The following is a 23,478-nucleotide window of genomic DNA, read 5'->3' on the forward strand; positions in this document are numbered from 1 at the left end:
TGATACCAAATATTCCCAAAGTACTTGGGACACTACACTTATTGAGTCATTTATGACATAAAAGGTTTTTCTGCCCATCAAGTCTATGGCAGGTCGTTAAAGCACAATCCAGTTAGTCCCATTTCACTGTTCTAGTTCTGTAGCTCTCTACATTTTTCTTTGCAAGTGCCCATCCAATTTCAGTTTAAAATCATTGACTGTCGCCACTTTCACCACCCTCATGGCAGCAAGTTCCAGGTTATTGCCAATCACTGCATAAAACAGTTCTTCCACACATTCCTACTGTTGCCTAAAACCTTAAATCTGTCCTCTAACCCTCAATACCATTAGCTAATGGAAATATTTTTAATCTTGTAGCTAGAATCCCCCAACCCTGGAACCATTTTGGCAATCTGTTCTGTACCCTCTCAAGGCCTGCTTTTTTCAAACTAATTCTTGGGGTGTGGGTGTCACTGTCGAGGCCAGAATTTATTGCCCATTCCAAATTGCCCTAGAGATGGTGGTGGTGAGATGACTTCTTAAACCGCTGCAGTCCATGTCATAGGCACTCCCACAGTGCTGAAAGGAAGAAAATTCCAGGATTTTGATGCCATGATAGTGAAGGAATGTCAATATATTCCCAAGTCAGGATGGCGTGCAGCTTGGAGGGGAACTTCCAGGTTCTGGTGTTCCCATGTGTCTGCTGACCTTCTCCTTCTACATGGTAGAGGTCATGATTTTGGAAGATGTTGTCTGATGGAGCCTTGGTGAATTCCTGCAGTGCATCTGAAGATAGTACACATGGCTGCTACTGTGTGTCAGTGGTGGAGAGAGTAAATATTTGTGGATGGGGTACCTGTTTTGTCCTGGATGGCGTCAAGCCTCTTGAGTGTTATTGGAGCTGCACTTATCCAGAGACCTTGACATCCTTTCAAAAATGTGGTGGCCAGAATTGGACTCCGTACTCCAGCTGTGGACTAAAAAGAACCTCCTAAAGGTCCAGGATTAGGTCCCTGCTTTTGTATGCAATACCTCTGTTTATGAAGCTTAAGATCCCATATACTTTATGAACCACTCCCAATATGTCCTGCCACCTTCAAAGATGTGTACATCTATCCTTCACACTCTTTTGAACTGTGCCGTTAAGTCTATATTGCACCTCTCTATTCTTTCTGCCAAAATGCATCACCTTGCACTTGCATTAAATTCTATTTAGCACTCGCCTGCCCTTTTTGCTAGCCTGCCCTGTTGTGGTCAATTTGTGTAATCCTCCCTGTTTGCTATTCCTCTAACTTTGGTATCATTGGCAAATTGATAATTTACCCTGTATTCCAAGATCCAAGTCATTGATTATATATCAAAAAAGAACAGCAATCATAGCACTGACCTTTGGGGCACAGCACTGTACCATCGTCCAACCTGAAAAATAATTAACCACTACCCACTGTTTTCTCTCCTTAAATGAAGTATTTTCAAATCGAACACTGACCCTTCTATTAAGTGAGCCTCAATTTTCTCATTTCACCTGACAAAGGATCAGCACTCCGAAAGCTTGTGATTTCAAATAAACCTGTTGGATTGTAGCTTGGTATCATGTGACCTCACATCTTGTTAATTTTATTAAACGGCCTTTCATGCGGCACTTTGTCAAATGTTTTTCCGTTTTACTGTTTTTCCTTCTAATGACAACATACATTGCACAGTGGTTAGCACTGCTGCCTCACAGTGCCAAGGACCCAGGTTCAAATCGTGGTTTGGGTCACCGTCTGTGCGGAGTCTGCACATTCTCCCCGTGTCTGCAGAGGTTTCCTCCGGGTGCTCCAGTTTCCTCCCACAGTCCAAAAGACGTGCTGGTTAGGTGCATTGGCCATGCTAAATTATCCCTCAGTGTACCCGAACAGATGCCGGAGTGTGGCAACTAGGGGATTTTTACAGTAACTCCATTGCAATGTTAATATAAGCCTACTTGTAACACTAATAAATAAACTAACTTCAACTTTCTATTACATAGTCCAATAAAAAAAGACTTAACAGTAACATTTCCGAACCATAAAAAGCTGTTCTATTTGCATAAGTGCACAAAATAAAATACCATAAGCACTGCTTTCGTTGATGAATCTTGTGTCTTCACCTCACTTTCTCAACCTCTCCGCAAGCTCATTACAGGGAACAGTTCTCACCTGTCAATCGGAGCTGACCGGGGGCACGTGATGCTTGCGCGGAACTGCCTGGGATTGTAGTTCCCATTGGGCTCAGCAAGCAAAGGGAGCGCGGGCTGGGGGAACTACATTTGATGTGGAGATGCCGGCGTTGGACTGGGATAAACACAGTAAGAAGTTTAATAACACCAGGTTAAAGACCAACAGGTTTATTTGGTAGCAAATGCCACTAGCTTTCGGAGCGCTGCCCCTTCGTCAGGTGGAGTGGAGAAATGCTCACAAACAGGGCATACAGAGACACAAACTCAATTTACAGAATAATGATTGGAATGCAGTCTTTACAGATAATCAAGTCTTAAAGGTACAAACAATGTGAGTGGAGAGAGCATTAAGCATAGGTTAAAGAGATGTGCATTGTCTCCAGACAGGACAGTTAGTGAGATTCTGCAAGTCCAGGCAAGCTGTGGGGGTTACAGATAGTGTGACATAAACCCAAGATCCCGGTTGAGGCCGTCCTCATGTGTGCGGAACTTGGCTATCAGTTTCTGCTCAGCAACTCTGCGCTGTTGTGAGTCGTGAAGGCTGCCTTGGAGAACGCTTACGCGAAGATCAGAGGCCGAATGCCCATGACCGCTGAAGTGCTCCCCAACAGGAAGAGAACACGGGCATTCGGCCTCTGATCTTCGCGTAAGGCGGCCTTCATGACACACAACAGCGCAGAGTCGCTGAGCAGAAACTGATAGCCAAGTTCCGCACACATGAGGATGGCCTCAACCGGGATCTTGGGTTAATGTCACACTATCTGTAATCCCCACAGCTTGCCTCCTGGACTTGCAGAATCTCATTGGCTGTCCTGTCTGGAGACAATGCACATCTCTTTAACCTGTGCTTAATGCTCCCTCCACTCACATTGTCTGTACCTTTAAGACTTGATTACCTGTAAAGACTCACATTCCAATCATTATTTTGTAAATTGAGTTTGTGTCTCTGTATGCCCTGTTTGTGAGCATTTCTCCACTCCAGCTGACGAAGGGGCAGCGCTCCGAAAGCGAGTGGCATTTGCTACCAAATAAACCTGTTGGACTCTAACCTGGTGTTGTTAGACTTTTCTTGCTGGAACTACATTACCCAGAGGTCGGTGCGGCGCAGCGTTGGGGAGGCGGTGACGTGGGTCGGAATGTAGCAGCGTTCCAATCGAACGTTGCCCGGAGCCGGGGGAGAGGCAGCGAGTTATTGATACAGCTCGAGCCGCGCCCAGGTGAGCAGCATCGCAATCAAGCTGCAGGAGGACCGGCTGCGAGCTTCCCTTCTCCCCGAATTGTGCTCTCAGCCCAACAGGGGAGAGGGGGACTCTGCCGCCGCGGGCTGAGTGCCGTCCTTCCGCAGGGCGGCCGCATTGAAGAGGAGGAGGGGGGTAGAGGAAATGATCGGTGCAGGTACCGGCTCCCTGTCTGCCATCTGACTCGATCCGACGACACGACACCGGTTGGGCGCCAGGTTATCGTCGACCGATCGACTGCGCCCGCCTTTCCTCCCTCCCCCCGCGGCCGATCCCTCCAACCCACGCATTTAAAAAGAGGCCGAGTCGAGCAGGGTGGACTGTCAAAATCATCCGTGTGTCTGTCGAAACAGCAACATGAAGATCAAGGACGCCAAGAAGCCTTGTGAGTTATTAAATTGTTAACCCGTGTTTCCCCAGCAAATAACATCGTAACAAATTCGAGTGTAAAACTGGGGGGGAGGAATAACAAATTATTCCGTATATTTGACGAACAAACAGTCAAATGTAGTTGAAATGCGCGATGGGACGGATATATGTCCCTGGCTTATATCTGAGAGGAAAAAAATAATTGGATACATTGCAATGAAGTGATCGTAAGCATTGAAATGAAACGACGTACGAGAACCATCTTTCAGGAAATAGCCATTTATAACGCTGATTTCCCCCCTTCAGGAAGTCGAGTCACGATAGTAACGGAAGAGACGCTTGTGTTCTCAATTTTGAGAAGCCTGCACATTGGTCTCATTTTTAAGTGATCACTGTGCACCAGCTCCATTAGCTCCCTCGATTTTACTGACGTAGGTGCATTTGACATCTCATTTTTTTTTTGTCTTTCCAAATTCGTTGGAAATTTTACTGGGAAGGGTTTGTTCGTCTTTTTTTTATATATATATAGCCTCATGTGTATTTAAGTGCATTGTTCCGACACTGCATCAGTTGCTGTCTTAATGATCAGTCAGTGATCTTATTGAAACTTACAAAATCCCTAAGGGGCTGGACAGGGCATAAATACAGAAAGGACGTTTCCCCTGGCCGGGGGTGGCTGGGTAGTTGTTGAGGGGTGATTCTAGAGCCAGACTCGGAAAAGAGGTAGGTTATTTAGAACAGAAATGAGGAATTTGGAATGTTTGTGCCAGCGAGCTTCAGAAGCTGAGTAATTGAGTATGCTCAGACAGTGACTGATAGATTTCCAGTTGCTAATAGCATCAAGGAATATGGGGCTAGTGTGGGGATAATTGCACTGAGGTAGACAATCTGTCATGATCTGAATGAATGGCAGAGCAGGCTCGAGAAGCTGAACAGCTCACTCCTATGTTTTGAGGTAATGTGCTTTGCAATGTTTAGCAATTCATATGGTATCATAACTGTATGATCTGTTATAACATCTGTCTGTAAAGATAATATGGAGGAATATGCTTTTCAAACTCCCCTTGAATGTATATCACAACTGTGGGTGTTTTTGTGAATCTCCTCTGTCATGTGATTGTAAATCTATCCAATTAAAGATGTTAGTAATAAACAATTTTTGTTACATAAAAGAATTAACCCTGCACCTTGATTATTTAATAAATGAGTGTTTGCAATTTAAATAAAAGCTTAAATAAATGCTGAGTATTAACACAATGAAGCACTAAGGTTTTAAATACACTTTGTATAACTATATATTTTTTAAATTCTGATTTAATTTACTGCACTTATTGTCAGGTTAGTGTGAATTATACTTCTGAGATGTTACAAACAAATCATGATGACATATTCAAATAAGTGACTTTGAAGTAATTTTTTTATGAATGAATACTTTAAGTATAGTGGTAAAGTAGCAATTAAACCCATGATTTAAGAAATTCAAAATATCTAGACTTGTAAATTACAAGATTAATTATGCATATTTAAACCACTGATGTCCCATCCTTTAAATTTATTTCCAAATGTACAAACTAGACTGAGCGGCATGGTGGCACAGTGGTTAGCACTGCTGCCTCAAAGCACCAGGGACGCGGGTTCAATTCCAGTCGGGGTGGAGTCTACACATTCTCCCCGTGTTTCCTCCCACAGTCCAAATATGTGTAGGTTAGGTGGATTGACCATGCTAAATTGCCCCTTAGTGTTCCAAGATATGTAGGTTAGGGGGCTTAGTATGGTAAATGCATGGGAGTGGGCCTGGGTAAGATGCTCTGTCAGAGTCGGTGCAGGCTCAATGGGCTGAATGGCCTCCTGCCCCATAGGGATTCTATGGAATGATTCACAGATTTGTTTTCTAGATTGATTTACTTATTTCAGTTTAAAAATCCAGCAGAATATTTTGTTCTAAATTATTCTCATTGGTGGGAGAGTGGCTAGTATTGGTTATAGCAAGAATTTCAAATTTCTTCATTGTTGGTGATGGATAGGTTGCCTGATCAAACGAGCTGCTTTGTCCTAGATGGCGTTGAGCTTCTTGGGTGTTGGAGCTGCACTCATCCAGGCAAGTGGACAGTATTCCATCACACTCTTGACTTGTGCCTTGTAGAGTACATAGGCTTTGTAGAGTCAGGAAATCATAGAATCCCCACAGTGCAGAAGGAGGTCATATGGCCCATTGAGTCTGCACCGACTCCCAGACAGCATTATCACCTAACCACGTGTATTTACCTTACTAACCCCCCTAACCTACACATCTTGGGATATTAAGGAACAATTTAGCATGAGGAATCCACTTAACCTGCACATCATTTGGACTAAATGAGTTAACTTGATGCTGAATTTGCAACCTCTAACCCCCTCTTGCAGCCACGGCATGTGTATAGCTGGTCCAGTTCAGTTTCTGGTCAATGGTAACCATCAGGATATTAATAGTGGGAGATTCAACAATGGTAATGTTGTTGAATGTCCGGGACAGGTGGTTCAGTTCTCTCTTGATGGAAATCGTCATGCTTGGCACTTGTCTGAATGTAAATGTTACTTCCCACTTATCAGTCCTGTTATCCAGGTCTTGCTGCATATGGACATGGGATATGTCAGTATCTGAGGAGTTGCAAATGGTACTGAACACTGCAATCATCAGCGACTATCCCCACTTTTGACCTTGTGGAGGGGAGGTTATCGATGAGGACAGTTGAGCCTAGGACACTACCCTGAGGAACTCCTGCAGCGATGTTCGGGGGCTGAGATTATTGACCTCCAACAACCACAACCATTTTTATTGTGGTAGGTCAGGCTTCAACCAGTGGAGAGTTTTTCCCCGATCCCCGTTGACATCAGTTTTGCTCGGGTTCCTTGATGCCACACTTGGTTAAATGCTGCCTCCCACCTCTTGAATTCAGCTCTTTTGTCCACATTCCAACTAAAGCCATAATGAGGTCAGGTGTCAAGTGGCCCTGGCGGAACTCAAGCTAAGTATCAGTTAATGCTGAGCGTACTGCATGATACTGTCGATAACCCATTCCATCACCTACTGATGATTGAGAGTAGACTGATGTGGCGGTAATTAGCTAGATTGGATTTGTCCTGCTTTTGTGGAAAAGACCTGGGCACTTTTCCACGTTATCAGATAGATGCCAGGAGCTGTTGTGGAACAGCTTCAGCAAGGATGCAGCTAGTTTTGCAATGCAAATCTTCAGTACAATAGCCAAGATATTGTCATGGCCCATAGCCTTTGTTGTATCCATCATCTTCAGCCATTTCTCGACATACTGTGAAGTGAATCAAATTGACTGAAGACTGGCATCTGTGATGTTTGGAGTCTCGAGGAGGCCGAAGTGAATCATCCACTCAGCACCACTAGCTGAAGCTGGTTGCAAATGCTTTAGCCTTATCTTGCTCTGGCATTGAGAGGGGGATTATTTGTATAGCTACTGCCTCCTATTAGTAGTTTAATTGTCCACTACAATTCATGACTCGTTGTTGCAGTACTGCAGAAGCTTTGGTTATGAGCTTGGCACTCTTATCACATGCTGCTTCGGCAGTTTGGCATGCATGTAGTCCTGCGGTTTTGTTTCACTAGGTTCACACCTCATTTTTATGTATACCTGGTGTTGCTTCAAATATCTTGCTCTCCTGCACTCCTCCTTGAACAATGATTGATCCCCAACTTGATGGTAATGGTAAGGTGGGGGGATATGCCAGCCCATGAGGTCACAAATTGTGGTTAAATACAATATAGAAGCAAAAAGATGTCATTGATGTGCATGCTCTGCCTGTGGTTGGATAAGTAACAGAAGAAAAGGGCAGCCCCCTTCAACTGAACTGGTTGAAGAGAAATTATGTACCACTGCCAAGGCCAGAGAGGATCTCATTTGGGACATTGGTTAGTGCCATTTTACTGCTGTAATAGGGTTGGAAATTGAATTGGAGCGATTCAAACCAGGATTTGTAGGAAAGATGTGTACTAGTTTGAGGAATCCAGTTCAAGAACTGGAGAGGAAAGGGAGGTGGGGTGACTCTTTTTACAAGGAAATGTTGACAGTAGTTGAGAAGTTTGATAATGTGATGTGGTAAGAGGTTAAGTCACTATACTCCCAGATGACTATAGGCTGCTCTCCCCTTTGAGGGGGAAGCTGCCCCACCCCCGGTGATGCGATATGAGAGAGAAGGCAACACCCGAAGAAAGGGAACCGTTTACAATGCTAACTAGGATGGGAACTCTGAAGAGAAGTTGTGGTCAGAAGTTGAATCAGGGAAGAGGGTATTATGGACAGATGAGATTGGAGCGGACAGAAAGAAGAAAAGGTAGAAAGATTGGCAAGTTCAAGGCTGGGGCAGAAGTACAGAGTAATCCTGGGGAAATTTAACTATTTGGGCATGAGAAGAGGTGGAGTTGATCTCAGTCTTGATGAGAGAAGTCCATGCTCTTATCACTTGTTTCAGGTGAGGTTTAAAGAAATGATTGGTAATGTAGAAAATGAGTTGGGTGTTTTCTTTGCTGTCCAGTGTGACCTGTGAGTACTGGGTGAAACTTGATGAAGCTTAATATGGTTCAAACAGATCATTCATAGCATCGCAACAAAATGCAATAAATTTTGTTTTATTCCAGTATTGGTATAGACATGTGTTTTGTTTTATACCTTTCTCAATGGTGGTGTTTTTATTCATCCGCCAGGGCCACTTGGCACCTGACCTCATTATGGGTTGTGAGCATCACTGATTGACAAGACCTGCCTTTATTGTCCATCCCTAATTGTCCTGGAGGAAGTGGGAGTGAGCTGCATTCTTGAACTACTCCCATGTGCTGAACATACCATAAAAATTATATTATTGCAAAAGCTAAATGTCTTGCTGCACGTGAAAGCTATTTAATGTAACAATTGCAACAGCCTGGAATCTTGGGGTTTGTACTCCTATTAGATCCAATATAAACATTAGCCAGTTCATTAAATTGTTTATGCACATAACTCTTTCACACAGTGCTGTTATTCGCAGCTTTAGGTCGACCTCTGAAGCTTTGAAAAATCCTTCCAAAAACGAAGATTGACTTACAAGCCAAACATCAACAAGGGATTTTTTTATCCCTATACGGGATAGGCCAGCATTTGTTGCCCTTCCCTAGTTCCCCTTGAGAAGGTGGTGGAGAGCTGCCGCCTTGAATTCTGCAGTCCCTGAGGTGTAGGTACGTACACTGATACTGGGGAGGGAGTTCCAGGATTTTAACCCAGCAACAGTAAAGAAATGGCGATTATATTTCCAAATCAGGATGGTGAATGACATGGAGGGGAACCTCTAGGTGCTGGTCTCCCCCGGTATCTGCTTCCTTTAAATGGTGGTGGGTTTGGGAGAAGTTGCCTATGGAGCCTTAGTGAATTCCTGCAGTGTATTTTGTAGATAGTTCACACAGCTGTCAGTGTTGGAGGGAATTAATGTTTGTGGATGGGGTACCAATCAAGCGGGCTGCTTTGTTCTGGATGGTGTCGAGCTTCTTCAGTGTTTTTGGAGCTGCAGTCATCCATGCAAGTGGAGAGTCTTCCATCACATTCCTGATTTGTGCCCTGTCGAAGGTGGACAGGCTTTGGGGAGTTAGGTGTTACTTGCTTCCTAGGTTACTTCCTAGCCTCCAATCTACTGTTGTAGCCACGGTATTTATACGGCTCATTTAGTTCAGTTTCTGAAAGTAAATACGTTAATTCATCCCTATTGGGAGGTACTGAAAAGCTGTTCTGTGGGAAGATGACAAAACTGAACTCTACACTTTTGGGAAGGAGGAATATTTTCAAAATTTTATTTGATAAATTCAGTTTCTGGTGCCTTGCAGTAGACGTTTGTACCAAAACAAAATAAATCACTCTCTGCCAGTCTAAGTGCACTTGTGAAAGAAAGTGAGAATGTTCAAGCCCTTCCTTCCTCTATTATAATCTACTAACAGTAAAACAACATGAGGGAGCATCAATCTGTAGTTGACTAATTGACGCAAATGTAACTCCATAAAAACATGTGCCTGCTTTCAAATCAGTTAACATTGTGCACTTTCAGTTGCCTAGTAATACCCCTCAAAGACACTTAGATGAACAGAGACTCAACTCCCAACTTTTTATGGCGCTTTTAAAGTCCACCAGTGCCCCACCTTGAGGTTCCAGGAATAACAAGATCCCTGAAAAACGATTGCAGGCGCCAGCATCCCCAGAGCCAATGTGATAAAATGTAATTGAAAACAGAAAATGCTGGATTAACTCAGCAGGGCTGGTAGCATCTGTGGAGAGAAAGAGTTAATGTTTCTAGTCTAAATGGCCCCTCTGCATTTCAGAATTTATTTCAGATTTCCAGCATCATTTTGCTTTTATCTGAGTGATAAAATGTACACAAGCCACCCATGGAACTTTGTCCACTGAATGGTTTTGCAGTTCACATAAAGCAGAACAAAAAATTTTACATCCATTTTTATTGTGAATTCTCAACATGGTTTCAATAAATAATTTTAAAAAGTTGTAAATCTTTTTTTAATAAATGTAGCTATCAATTTCCATGATGATTCCCCATGGTACGATTGAGCTCATACTGCATTTCAAAATTTTCTATAGATACCGATGCTTTAGACACAAGTCTAACTCAAAGTAAATTTAGGAAATTTATAAGCAGAAAAGTAAGGAGGGTGTTGGAGTAGATGGACTCGTGTGTGCCGAGTATAGACCTAAGCATGTTTTTGGCACTGAAAGTATGGAGTTGTCTTGTGCGCCAGATCGACTTGTATGCTGCAATCCACTGCGGTTAATTTATCTGATTTGATCCAGTTCATTTGCATGTTTATTCACTTGTGTTATCCAACAGAGAGTCACTGCACTTTGACCTAAAATAATAAACAGAACGCAGTCAGTTAAGATTGAGGAATTAAAACCAGCTGAGATCTAAACATCTTTGCTGTTTTGTAGTTTCCTTTGTTATTTAGAAATAGTCAACCAGAAATGGGAAACAGTGATCAAAGGTTGATATTGTTTAAATCTGTAAAAGGGTCTAACCCAAGTGTTATCCCTCTTCAAGGGCCAATATATAATCTTCAGCTCAAGGGTGTAACCATAGAAAGCTGCTTACTATCCTGCTGTAGTGATTTTCAGTGAGTGCTTCTGGTCAACACATGGTGAATGTTTCTCAATTAAATCTTGTTTGAGGCTGTATATTTGATGAATTAATGGTTTCATGGACCGGTTAGATGCCTTTTTGGCTAAAGGAATTGAGGAAAATGTCAGAGTGGTTAATTTCTGCCAACGAAATGAAGAAAGATTTGCATCTTTACAATGCTTTCAACAACCTCGGGACTTCCCAAGACGCTTCACAGCCAGCGAAATACTTCTGAAATATAGTTACTGTTGTAATACAGGAGATGTGGCCTCCAGTTTGCACAGAACTACGTCCCAGAGCAGCAAGTGTTATAATAATCAGATGATCTGTTTTAGTGATGTTGGCTGAAGAATAAGTATTGATCAGCATTCCTTAGTTCATTAAAATAGTGCCATGGGATCTATTCCATTAACTCGAGAGGACAGACGTGGCCCCCGTTTCATGTTTCAACTAAAAGACAATGCCTTCAGCAGTACAGCGTCCCTCAGTCCTACATTGCATGGTCAGCCGAGACTCTGACCGTCCGTCCTTGGAGTGGAGCTGAAACCCATAACTTTCCGAAACTGGGCAAGAATGCTACCGACTTCGCCAGAGCTGTCTCGTGGAGCTCATGGATTCAATGGCTCTTTTCTATTTTATGTTTGAAAAAAAATATTCTTTTACGTTTTCAGTGTGTGCCAAACATTTCATTACTTGTGCTGTGTGCACAGACTAGTTGACATGGCCTTTGTACAGAATATTTATTAAACCAGCAAAAGAATCTGTGCTCAAAGGCTTAATCAAGATCAGTGGATTTATGCTCTCTAATCTATTTGCACAGCACAGACCTGATTTGAAGACACTATGAATTTGTGGGTTTAAAGACAGGGAAATGGCTTTGGACAGTTGTGTTTAGTTAGTACTGTAGAATTATTTAGAGAAATGCTCTTTCTTTGCCCTCAAATGATCAAGTTTGTTCTAAAAACATCATGCTAGATGAGCAAAATTTAAGTCGGCAATGGTGAAAATGTTAACATGAGAAATACCACACCAGACAGAAAAGTGATTATTTTTCTTGCCCTGCCGTGCAAGGCATTTATTTGTGTGGTTCTTTCCCAGCATTAATGCTGAATCAGTGAATAATGTATTTACACTAGGGCAATAAAATCATTTTATCTGACCTGACAACGAATAATTTGTCATAAAATTGCTCAACTTGTTTTCACTGTTAATGGTGACACTTTGTTACATTGCAACACATTTTCCTTGGCTGTATAGATTGGCAACTCATTTTAAGATCTCCACCAATGATGTTTTGGAATTAGCTGCATGACGAGGTTAAAAATTTCTTCTCCCATCCCCAATCCATGAGTTATCTCTGACTCCCTTGTCACCCTTTCTTTCCTAGTTCCAAACTAGCCAAGTTAGTAATAGGTTCCCTCTACTTGGGGTAGTCCCTCCTTTTCAACATCTCATCGTCACTGTCAAAAACTCGCCCTCGGGCATCCCTCTGTTCAGATCTTACTAATAACTATTCCATTGACAAATTACCTTTCCTCTCCAAGGTCTTTGATCATGTTGCTTCTCAATTCAGAGCCTATCACTCATGCATCTCTTTCAATGTATCCCTCCAAACTGGATTCTGCCCCAACAATAGTGCCAAGAGCCCCAAATGATGTTCTCAACCCACAAATTCATATGATGACTCATCATGGTGTTCAATCCCTCTTCCACATCTCTGCAGTTTCTGACTTGGTTGATCATGCCATCTCCTATCATTACCCAGCCCTGCAGGACTGCACGCTTTGGTTTCATTCATTTCTAATGTTGGCTTCTGATTTCATCCACCACCCTCTCTCCCTTCTCATTTACATGATGCTCTTCAGTATGACCATTCGCAGATGTGTGCCATTGAAAAGAATTTCCAATTTTGCCGCTAAGTTTTCAATGAAGTGCAATAGGAGGAGACACTTGGAGTAGGTTTTTAAAACAAAACAGCCATACAATTATAGATTTTATCCTTCTAAACTAGTCTGTTTGTTGAAAGCCTATTGAACTGTATCATTGACACTTTTCAGGTGCTTGTGGCTGTGATAGTAATGGGAGCAGTTTGAGGTGATGAGACCACATTGTGCAATGTGTAGTGGAATATTAAAGTAGAATAAATTTAAGTATGTTTTCCCCTCCCATTTATATTAAGTATATTGAACAGAAATATAAGATTTATTTTCTAAATACTATGTCAGGCAGTGTAGTTATTAATTAACTCCTAAACAATGTGCTTCTCTTCCAATGAAAATTTTAATCTTATCTATCAAAGACATTTTCTTCAAACATTTGCATACATGTTTTCTGTCTCTAGTTTCCTCTCACGCAAGCTAAGATCTTAATGAAGCCAAATAGTTCAATGTGACCAGAGAAATCTCCCACTTATCGAAGGAACAGTATTTACTTTGGAAATGGGAATAGGTGATTAATCATACAGCCCAGTGATCTTGGTGCACCTTCAGTAAGATCACGTTTGATCTACCACTTTCTGACATTTCCCTCCCATGTTTTTACTCCAGTCACATCCACAAACCTAGTTCTCAGTCCTAAATGATTGAGCATCAGGGACATTGAGTCCAGCAAGTCTGTCAGCTCTCTGCCAGAGCAATTTGGTTAAATCCCATTTCCCTACAATTACCCTGTAGTCCAGCAATTATTTTCCCTTTGGGTGCTTATCTGAACCATTCACTGCCTGGAGAGTTTTTCCCTGCGTCACCTTTAATACTTTGCCAATCACCTTAAATCTGTGTTCTCTACTTCTCCATTGTTCCACCAGTGTGAACAGATTCTCCCTATCTACTGTGTCTGGATCACAACATTCTCCCTCAACCTTCCCTTCTCTAAGGAGGACAACAACTTGGAAACATATATGAAATAGCGATGAATAGACCATTTGGCCTCAAGCCTGCTCTGCTATCCAATAAGATCATGGCTGATCTGTTTGTGTTGAGTTCCACATCTAACCGTCCCCCCACTTCAAAAATTATTCAGTGACCCCGCTTTCACTGCCTTTGGAGGCAGAGTGTTCCAAAATTGCGCAACTTGAAAAAAATTCTCATCTCTGTCTGAGAAGCGGGACCCCCTAAATTTAAGTGTCCCCTAGTCCTGGACTCGCCCACAGGAGGAAGCTTCCTTTCACCACCCACCTTGTCAGCATAGTTCAGGATCTTGTATACTTCAATCACTTCACTCCTCGCTTGTCTAAACTCAAGTAGAAATAAGGCAAGTTCATTCCAGACATCAATCGCGTAAACCACCTCCCAACATATTTACATTCCTCCTTAAACAAGGAGACCAAAATTGCACACAGTATTCAACTTCAGGAAGCAAAGAGGAGAACGTGTCCCTGTCTACATCAACAGGGACGAAGTAGAAGGGGTTGAGAGCTTCAAGTTCTTGGGTGTCCAGATCACCAACAAACTGTCCTGGTCTGTGTCTCTCTCTCTTTCCCCCCCCCCCCAAATGCCGACACTAGTTAAGAAAACCCACCAACACCTCTACCTTCTCAGAAGACTAAGGAAATTTGGCATGTCAGCTACGACTCTCTCCAACTTTTACAGATGCATCATAGAGAGCATTCTTTCTGGTTATATCACAGCCTGGTGTGGCTCCTGCTTCGCCCAAGACTGCAAGAAACTACAAAAGGTCGTGAAGATACAAAAGTCTTGATCACGTACTAACTGACTCAAGAACAGCTTCTTCCCTGCTGCCGTCAGACTTTTGAATGGACCAACCTTGCAATAAGTTCATCTTTCTCTACACCCGAGCTATGACTGTAACAGTACATTCTGCACTCTCTCGTTTCCTTCTCTATGAATGGTCTGTATAACATGCAAGAAACAATACTTTTCACTGAATGCTAATACATGTGACAATAAATCAAATAAATTTGAGATACGGTCTCACCAATGTCTTGTACAACTGGAGCATAAAGTCCTTACTTTTAACTTCTCCAGTCTGTCTAAATAACTGAAATCCCTCATCCCTGGAATCATTCTCTTGATTTTCTTTTCAGCACTTTCTGTAAAGCCTTCATAAAATGCCAATTCCGAATTGGACACAACACTGTAGTTGAGACCAAACAAGTGTTTTGTAAAGCTTACTTATAACCTCCTCGCTTTTGTACTCATAATGCTTCTGTTTATAAAACCCAGATTTTGGGTGCTTTTTTAACCACGGTCTCAATCTGCTCTGTCATTTTCAATGATTTCTGTATATTTATCCCCAGAGATCTCTATTCCTTCACCCCCTTTATTTTCTTTTACCTCTCCTTATTCTTCCTATCAAACTGTTCCCTCTGTATTAAATTTCAACTGCCATTCTGTCAGCCTTTCTATATCCTCTTGTAGTCCTTCACCGTGTTCTTCTCATGGATCACTCTTTGGAGTTTTGTGTCCAGTAACATGAGTCTAAATTGTTAACATACATCAGGAAATGCAATGTTCCTAGTACAAATCCCTAGTGAATCCCCACAATGAAGCTTCCTCCAGTCTGAAAAACCACCATTCACCACTACTATTTCATGTCATTCAACATACTGCCATTGGCCACACCTTTGCTGACAAGCCCATTATGTCTGGTACTACTTTAAATGCCTTTTGTAAGTCCATATACAGTATATCAGTTGCATTGCCCTCATCAACCCTCTCTTTTACCTCAACAAAGAACTCAAATCAAATTACTAAAATATAATTTGCCTTTAACATATGCGTTGGCTTCCCTTAATTTACATTTGTCCAAGTGACTGTTTAAATTTAGTCCCAGATTTATCATTCCTAGCATATTTCCAACTAGCAGCTTTAAACTGACTGGCCTGTAGTTGTTTGCACGCTTTTGAGTGAAGAAATTTTTCCTTGTCTCATTCCTCAGTGGTGGGCTCCTTATCCTGAAACTGATTCCTCTTCTAGACTTCCCAGCCAGGGGAAAGAACCTCCCTGCACCTACCATGCCAAGCTTTTTAGGAATCTTGCATGTGTTGGGCCGAAGGGCCTGTACTGTGCTGTACTGTTCTATGTTCTATGATCACCTACCATTCTTGTAAACTGCAGAAAATATGGACTCCATCTCTCCTCATTGGACAACAATCTAATTCCAGGGATCAATCTAGTCAACATTTGTTGCAGCTTCCACCCCACCCCCAAGGGCAAGTTTATCCTTCCTTAGGTTGGGATATCAAACTATACATAGTAGCACAGATGTGGTCTCACCAATACTTTGTATAATTTCATTTGATTTTCTTACCTGACTAAACCATAAAGAGTAAGGTGCATTGTTTATTACCCCCTTTATGGTGTTGAAGTGGGGGTGCACAACCATTTACCTTGAAATGTTGAACTTGATAAAAGCAAGAAACTGCAGAAGCTGGAAATCTGAAATAAAAACAGATAATGTTGGAAAAGCTCAGCAGGTCTGGCAGCATATGTGGAGAGAGAAACAGAGTTAACGTTTCAAGTCTGTACAGCTCCTCAGAGCTGAGATTGTAAGTTCTACCATCCCAGAAGTGAAGTTGGAAATAAAGTTTGCTTTAACTGCATGCGCAGATATTTAACTTCATGATGTTCCACATGCGCGGTCCCAGTAATTGTACATTAATTAAACTTGAGATTGCTTGGCTGAACTGCACACTGATTCAGTGAAACACATCCAGTTCCTTCATTTTTGTGTACCTCGTCTTCATGCTCCGGGCATCCCTTTGGATACCGTGGGCACACTTTCTTACTGGCCGTTCACGCCACGCTCCCACTGCATTGAGGTGGGAGAATTTGGCGCCCAGCCGAATCTCCATTCACTGAGTGGGATGGGAAAATCATGCCGGCGTGGACAGTGGTAACATTCGGCCTGATTGTCCTTTTCAAAACAAAACCTATCTTCTATTCAACATTTTAAGGTAGATTGTGACTTTCTAATGCTGCATATTCCAGCACTGCGAATTGCAATTGCATGAAAATGAAGGACAAGAAGAATAATCGGAATTATGGCAGTGTTTTTTTTTTCAGACACCAGATTTACTTTTCTTATTAATTGACAGAATTGAGTTCTGTACAGCGTGTGATTTTGTTTTTAAATTGCTCAAGTGTTGAGAATAAAGCTTGTAAATATGAGCATCGGGAGAGTCTTGGGCCCCTTAACAATGTTGTCAGGCTCAATAGTGGCTGAAAGATTTGTGGTTATATTGATCAAATTGAATTTCAATTTAATCCTGTGGTTCGTCTAAAAAAAAAAAGCCCTCCACAAAACCTCTAATAAAGGACTGATTTCATGTGCTTAACACAAATTCTTTCTGCCTTTAATTATTTATCTCAAATTTGTTCTGCTGCTCAGTGTTGTGTGTGGGTTTTTTCCTCTGGCATTTTTTAGATTTTCGCATCTGTAATATAACATATTTTGTCATTTCTTTGCAGCATTCCCGTGGTTTGGGATGGATATTGGTGGAACGCTGGTGAAATTAGTTTATTTTGAACCAATTGATATCACAGCTGAGGAGGAGGAGGAAGAGGTAGAAAGCCTAAAAAGTATTCGCAAATACTTGGTGTCAAACGTTGCCTATGGGTCCACAGGCATCCGAGATGTGCACCTTGAGCTCAAAGACTTGACACTTTGTGGCCGCAAAGGAAACCTGCACTTTATTCGATTTCCCACACATGACCTACCTACCTTCATTCAAATGGGGAGAGACAAGAACTTTTCGACACTACACACCGTGCTTTGTGCCACAGGAGGGGGTGCTTATAAGTTTGAAGAAGAATTTCGTACGGTAAGAAATATGTTCGTGATAAAGGTCCACTGCATTGCTGCAGATTAGAATGATTTTAATAAGGTATATTCATCATTAGGAATAGAAAAAAATCATTTTGTCCCTGGTTAGTTCTATCTGTATCCCATTTCTGGGTGTTGGGTGATCAAACATGGGTGCAGTGCCACCCTATTATTAGCCTAGTGACACCGTCTAAGGTTTGTGCCTTCAGGAATGACCACTTGAATGAAATGCTCATGAACTGCTAGGCACCCACCGTCTCAAACCAATGAATGAACACATTACTTGGCATATTCCAGCACAAGTGCTTAAGAATTCTTGAAGAATTTTAAATATCAATATTCTTCATCACAGAGGAAGAGGGTAACACATTACTTAGCACTGCTGCCTCACAAGTGCCAGGGACCCGGGTTCAATTCCGACCTAGGGTCACTGTGTGGAGTTTGCATGTTCTCCTTGCGTCTGTGTGGGTTTCCTCCGGGTGCTCTAGTTTCCTCCCACAGTCCAAAGATGTGTGGGTTAGATGGATTGGCCATTCTAAATGGAGATTAACAGGGTAAATACGTGAGGTTACAGGGATAGGGTCTGGGTGGCATTGTGGTCGGTGCAGACTCGAAGGACCGAATATCCTCCTCCTGCACTGCAGGGATTCTATGATTCTAATAAAATAAAATCCAAGTGTTTTTATTTCTCTAAACTAATCTTTTTTGCAAAACTGTGGAACTGTTTACAAGGGTAAATTCACCAAACCCACAGCCCCAGCATGGAACAGCTCTAGAAAGGAGCCCAAGTTAATCAGCACTGTGGACCCCTTGGGTACATCCAACGAGTGTTTAAAACCTAATCTTGGCATCACACTTCTCAATATATCTAGTATGGGATCAGCCATGATGGTATTAGATGGTGGAGCAGGCGCAAGGGCTGAATTGCCTACTACTCCTCCTAGTTCTTGCGTTCTTATTCTTTCCTTTTGCCCTGCAATTTAAGCCTTGGCTCCTGACCTCAACAATAACAATTTGAGTTGACAGTGGACCATTGCGTCATTGTGATAGTTTGGAAGCAACTAGCTGTGCTTTGAAAGTGGGCAGTTGTAGTGCAATTCATAGTTTGCTGGGATCTCTGTTTTTACCCCCCTTGATCAATCTCTCTGTCCTCCTTTGCCGAATTCTAATCTGCTACTTTTTCTAGCACCTTTATTATGACTCCCCTTTGGCTATCCTTATTGTAAGCCATGGGTTGGGCTGTTTTTCTGGTTTTATTTTTGCTCCTAAAGGAACACAATTGTTTCATTTGCCTTAGTTCATCAAAAATTTGCCACTGACGTGTCTCTTACTGAAGTTCCCCAATGTAGCATGACCAACACATAGTTCCCTCGTTTAAACTTGGGAACCGAGTTTCGGATTGGACGACTTCACTTTCCATCCTAATGAAGAATTCTCTCATGTTATTGTCACACTTCCCTAAAGGACCATACACAACAACATTACTAATTAACCCCTTCTCATTGCACAAGACCAAATCAAGGATAGCTTATTCTCAGATTGAGTTTTTTAAAAAACCATCTTGTGCACAATCCTGGAATTAATTTGCTATCGCATTATTGCTAATTTGGGTTACCCAGTCTCTCTGTAGGTTGAAGTTACCCATGATTACTATATCACCCTTGCTACATGCATTTCTAAGTTCCTGTTTAATGCCATCCCCTACCTTACCACAAATGTTTGGAGGCCTGTAGGAAACTCCCACTAATGTTTCCTGGTTGCTTCCACCTGGACTGATTCTATGCTTACTCTTGCACTGAGTTAAGAACATAAGAAATAGGAGCCCGCCCCGCCATTCAATAAGATCATGGCTGATCTGAAGTGGATCAGTTCCACTTACCCGCCTGATCCCTATAACCCCTAATTCCCTTACCGATCAGGAATCCTTTACTAACAATGCCACTCCACCTCCTTTTCTTTTTGCCTGATTGAAGACATAATTAGCGCAAAGGAAGATGGTTGTGTTGCTGGAGATCAATCATCTGAGTCTCTGGTCATCTTTTGCCATCTCATTTTTAAAATGACTGTTCCATTATTTTAAGCAATTTCATTATGATTGAGGCTGGAAGGTGTGCATGAGTTGATTAGTTGCTTTTGTTTTTTTTTAAATTACTTCCAACACGTAGTATCACCATCTGGTTCCTTCCTATCTTCTCCTGGCTTTCTTTATCCGTCATTGTTAAAATTTAATTCATTTTATGGGAATGAACCCTGAACCTTTTTTTGTTCCTTGCACAGAATTTCCTGTTGCAGTTGATTTGTCAGAATTAAAAAGGACCAATTTACTATTTTCTCATTCATTTTTGAAAATAGATAAAAATGACTGGAAAACTTGGGCAAACAATTTCTTATTCTGAAATAAGTGCTGGAGATTGATCTTGTTTTCCTCTAATTCTGTCAGGCATGGATCTTGTACTGACCTTCCAGTGACACTAATAGACTTTGTTTATTTCAGATTGGTAATCTGCAGCTACACAAACTGGATGAACTGGACTGCCTGGTCAATGGCCTTTTGCACATTGACTCTCTCAGTTTTAATGGCCAGGCAGAATGCTATTACTTTGAGAATGCCTCAGACCCTGAGAAATGCCAGAAGATGCCTTTCAACCTTGATGATCCCTACCCTTTGCTTGTGGTGAACATTGGTTCAGGTGTCAGCATATTAGCCGTGTACTCAAAGGACCATTATAAGAGAGTAACTGGAACAAGGTAAAATGTTACAGGATTGCAGTAAGTTATGGGGGGGAGTTCTCCGGCCGTTCATGTCGGTGGGATTCTCCGGTCCTGTTGGCAGTGCACCCCCCCCGCCTGTGGGTTTCGCAGCGGCATGGTGTGACTTCAGTGGGAAATCCCATTGATAGTGGCGGGACTAGAGAATCCCATCGCCAGCAAACAGCACACCACGCTGCTAGGAGACCGGAGAATTCCCCCCTCCATGTATGGTGTGTCCGTGATTGTTGCATCTCCTATGATGGCATTAGAACAATGTCTTTCTGGCTTCCCTGCCTCATGTTAAGTGACTATGGAGCAACTGTAAAGTGAGCAAGCCCTCGGACATGCTATTGGTTGCCCAATAATTTTTTTTAGAATTAATTTTCAAATATTTTAGTAGAGGCCATAGTCACATCACTGAACATAAACATTTAGCCTGTGTACATTTGTTGTATGTCACCTTACTGGACACTCGGGTGAAACAACAAAATAATTGTATTTTTAAGCCATGTTGCTGGAAGCAGGTTCTGGCCTCAGACCACTACCTGAAGCATAATGGCATTACCAGGAAGACGCCTCCATCCACAAACTAGGCAAAACCAGTAAGGCCCTGTATTTTTTTTTTAAAAAAAAAAACAAAATCAGTGTGACTTGGCAAAAGTCGAAGCTCAAATGAAAGTAATAAAAAACAGGCGGAATGTTATAAAACCAGAGAGAGGAGTTCTCCAACATCTTGTCAGTTTTACCCATTGTGTTGCTCACGTGACTAATCTAAAATGCCAGTGTCACCTGATATGTTGACTCTTTTTTTTCTTTTGGTTTTTAGTTTAGGAGGTGGAACCTTCCTGGGTCTCTGCTGTTTACTTACAGGTTGTGAGACTTTTGATGAAGCCCTTGAAATGGCGTCAAAGGGTGACAGCACCACGGCTGACAAACTAGTGCGGGACATCTATGGGGGAGACTATGAACGTTTTGGTTTGCCGGGATGGGCAGTTGCATCCAGGTAGGTACAAATGATGATTGACTAGTTCTTTAAACACCCAGAGCCCAATATCTCTAACTTCCATGAAGCATTGCAGTTTTCAAGCAATAGTTTACACTGCATACAGAAATTAGGAGGATTTTGTTTTTTTTACAGGTTGCCTTTTGGTCGTTTGCACCAATAACGATACATGTAAACTGCTTTTTTTTTTCAGGAGGATTTAATTTCTAAGGAGTGATTTTTAATAATAGAACAAGGCTACGAATGTATAGGAGAGGCATGTCAGCAAATCTCTGCTAAAGGGTCTCACCTGAAATGTATAGGAGATGTGTCTTTACAGATAATGGATCCCACCTGAAGTGCCAGCCAGCCTGACTTTGATGTTAACAGACTCACTCTTTATTTCTAGCACCTTCTGTATTCAACACTTGCCATCTTGTCTCCAAGGAACATTTTTAATATTGATTGGTAGCTGTTAAAGATCATAACCATGACTAAGTGTTTGAAAATGCTTCATTGCCAGCCTACATGTCGCAGGGGAGAACACCAAGCCAGGAATGGCAGGTGCAATAAGTCAATTATTAAATCCTTTATCGATTAAAATGAAAAATCAAACTATGTTTAAAGACTACAGCCCCTTATCAGTTTAGAATATTAAACTATAGACCCACAAATGCTATTAGGTTAAAAAATATTGTATCATTAGTCATAAACTTTATTTACTGCTGTTATGTTTGCATTTTTGTAATAGTCACAGATATGCAAGATCCAGGATGGTCATAAGAGCAGATCTTTTGCCTCTCTGAAGTAAACAAGACCAAATCCTTTTTTTCAATTTATATTTAGGTTCTGTGGATTTGGTTGACCACTGCCTCAAATGTTATGAAACCAGAGGTTCCCCGACAGCTTGTCAATTTTGCCCAATATGTCACTGAGCTATAGCGAACAAGACAATTTTGGATCTGCTCTAAATCAGCTGATGCAGGTGTCAGGTGCTCCAGTTAGCTTGATCATCCCTGTGTCAGTCATAATAGTCACCAATGTTCTCCCACCAAGCTTCATGACTGTGTAGCAGCATATTATACAGTTCAACAAACAGACTCTAACTGGAACAGAAAATTAGGAAGAGCATTGGTTCCCACTTCTGTTTACTGTCCAGCAATCCCTGCTGCCAGTGCCTAACTACAACAGTCAAGTAAAGACAGAATTGGAATGATTTCATATCCCTACCAGCTCAATAGGGCATTGATACTCATCTTTTGCTTTTGAGGCTTACACATGTATAATGACAACTTGGGCTAAGATACCAGGGTTGGATCACTCACCAGTCTTTGTTGGCGATGCTCTTGATAGTCCAGAGGCTTGCACCATATGTCCTTTCTGCCAATGCCCCTGAATTCATAGAGAATCATAGAATCCCTACAGTACAGAAGGAGGTCATTCGATCCATCAAGCCTACACTGACAACAATCCCGCTGAGGCCCTACTCCCGTAACCTCATGCACTTACCCTGCTAATCCCCCTGACACTAAGGGACAATTTAGCATGGCCAATCCACCTAACCCGCACATCTTCTCAATTGCTCAAAGCATTCAGAGTTCCAGAAAGGTTTACAAGTGATCTGACATTAGAGTCTCCAGGGTTCGACTTTCCTGTTAAACAGTGGTCTATGGCACAATCTCCATGCAACAATTTTACATCACCTCTACAGATGGAATTTCATAGGCAGGCCCCTGTGGTTGCCTGGATTAGACTCTTCACCACCTTGAATGAATTTGGCCTACAAAAATGCACCAAAGGATTCAAGACAGTCCACCTAACAACACAGTGCTGTCACTTGCCTGCCTGACATGGACTTCTAAAGCTGCAGGATGCCATATGCAAGAAGAAGGAGCCATATGGTGCCCAGCATCTTCAGAATTGTATCCCAGCAAGGAGTCTAACTCTAGGATCAGGAGAAGCTGAAGTAAAATGGCCAATTTTGTTTAATTGTAGAATACTAAATGGGTTCTTAAACTATT

The 23,478-nt window shown here is 42.0% G+C and overlaps 1 protein-coding gene across 1 annotated transcript in view; it reads left to right on the forward strand.

The window, feature by feature from the left end:
* The first annotated feature begins 3,305 nt into the window (after positions 1-3,305).
* The window catches only part of LOC144505202 (pantothenate kinase 3), a 30,534-nt gene continuing 10,361 nt past the window's right edge, over positions 3,306-23,478 (forward strand). Inside the window, exons 1-4 of the mRNA XM_078231173.1 lie at positions 3,306-3,802; positions 17,370-17,722; positions 20,219-20,472; positions 21,302-21,478. Coding sequence (XP_078087299.1) covers positions 3,775-3,802; positions 17,370-17,722; positions 20,219-20,472; positions 21,302-21,478 — 812 coding nt within the window. The 5' untranslated portion in view covers positions 3,306-3,774. The remainder of the gene's footprint in view (positions 3,803-17,369; positions 17,723-20,218; positions 20,473-21,301; positions 21,479-23,478) is intronic.

This window comes from Mustelus asterias, chromosome 16 (genome assembly GCF_964213995.1).
Source record: "Mustelus asterias chromosome 16, sMusAst1.hap1.1, whole genome shotgun sequence".
Taxonomy (NCBI): Eukaryota; Metazoa; Chordata; class Chondrichthyes; order Carcharhiniformes; family Triakidae; genus Mustelus; species Mustelus asterias.